The sequence below is a fragment of the Lipomyces doorenjongii genome (genome assembly GCF_038497915.1).
Source record: "Lipomyces doorenjongii strain NRRL Y-27504 unplaced genomic scaffold V1508scaffold_261, whole genome shotgun sequence".
NCBI lineage: Eukaryota > Fungi > Ascomycota > Lipomycetes > Lipomycetales > Lipomycetaceae > Lipomyces > Lipomyces doorenjongii.
In genome coordinates, this window is record NW_027118328.1 from 432 (window position 1) to 1,625 (window position 1,194).

Genomic DNA, 1,194 nt, shown 5'->3' on the forward strand with positions numbered 1-1,194 from the left:
GTCCAAACATCAAGGGATAGTGCAATGGTCTGACATGTTTGCGAGAGTTCGTGCACCAATCTAGCTCGATGGACATTGAACTCCGTGTCAATTCGACGGGCGACCGTTAGACGTCCGGTGAACGGAAGTGAAACACCTGGTAAATCGTTGAATATCTGTTGGAACGTTGGTGATTCAATTGCCATGAAGGCCATGTCATCCAGAACAATCCAACGTAACAAATTCCGTTCTAAGGTTTTCGCTACCTCATCACCAGCCTTCTTCCTGAACATATTGTCAACTGACTGCTGCCTCATCTTCACTTCGTTCCCTCCAGAGCCATCACCGTTAATTCCATGCTTATTGAGGTGAAGCTTCATATTGCTCGTGGACGTCGCTCGGGCCGAATCCGTGGTCTTCCAATTACACAATTTGCATTGTATCTGCCTATCCTCAACTAGCTCCTTTTTGCCTCTCTTTGGACACCACAATTTTCCCGGAAGCGAGGAGACGTTGAAGTACGACCAGAGCAAGGCACTGTGACTCTTGACTTGAGGAGTTGACGATCGATCCGCAAGGCCAGACGTGTCGGGAAGTTCGGCAACAGACAAGGCCTGCTCCTGAGGAGAGCCAGCATCTCTGGCATCTGCAACGGGAGAGTCTGTAGGAGTATCTGAGTCTTGAATCAATTGAATTGCCAAATCATTGGATGTAATTGGTTCACTATCTTCCAGTGGCAGATTCAACCGAGTCTTCTTCACAGTCCGGTCTTCCGAGGCCGCCTCCTCGTCACTGCCGTCATTGAGTAAGTGATAGTCGATTCTCTGAGAGCGCCGAGCCCGTTTGGATAAGCCGACGGACAATTCATCGGTCCAGCTGACAGAAGAGATTTCACAATCAGTGTCTGACATGTTGTAATGGAGAGGAATAACTTTCAGGGAAGGCAAGATCAAAATGGGAAAGAAAAGACGCGTTCAAACGACGCGTGATAAGCGCGAAATGCTTGACAGAAATAAAGTTTACTGACTACAGAACGCGTTTATCACGCGTCGTTTGACAGAAATAAAGTTTACTTAGCCAGTTGACGCCGTTTTACGAATAATATTCGTTATTCGTATTCGACGTTTCAGATTTTATTCGTTACGAATATGCAGATATCCTACGAATACGAATAACGAATACGAATAACGAAATTTTTATTCGTGAACACCCCTA

At 46.2% G+C, this 1,194-nt stretch overlaps 1 protein-coding gene across 1 annotated transcript; it reads right to left on the reverse strand.

Annotated features, from left to right (window-relative positions):
* Window positions 1-249: 249 nt before the first annotated feature.
* V1508DRAFT_436165 (uncharacterized protein) lies at window positions 250-890 on the reverse strand (the record flags this gene model as incomplete). The annotated part of the gene is made up of 2 exons (XM_066942101.1): window positions 250-264; window positions 303-890. The coding sequence occupies 2 exons, from the start codon at window positions 888-890 to the stop codon at window positions 250-252; spliced, it is 603 nt and encodes a 200-aa protein (XP_066791931.1).
* Window positions 891-1,194: the final 304 nt, after the last annotated feature.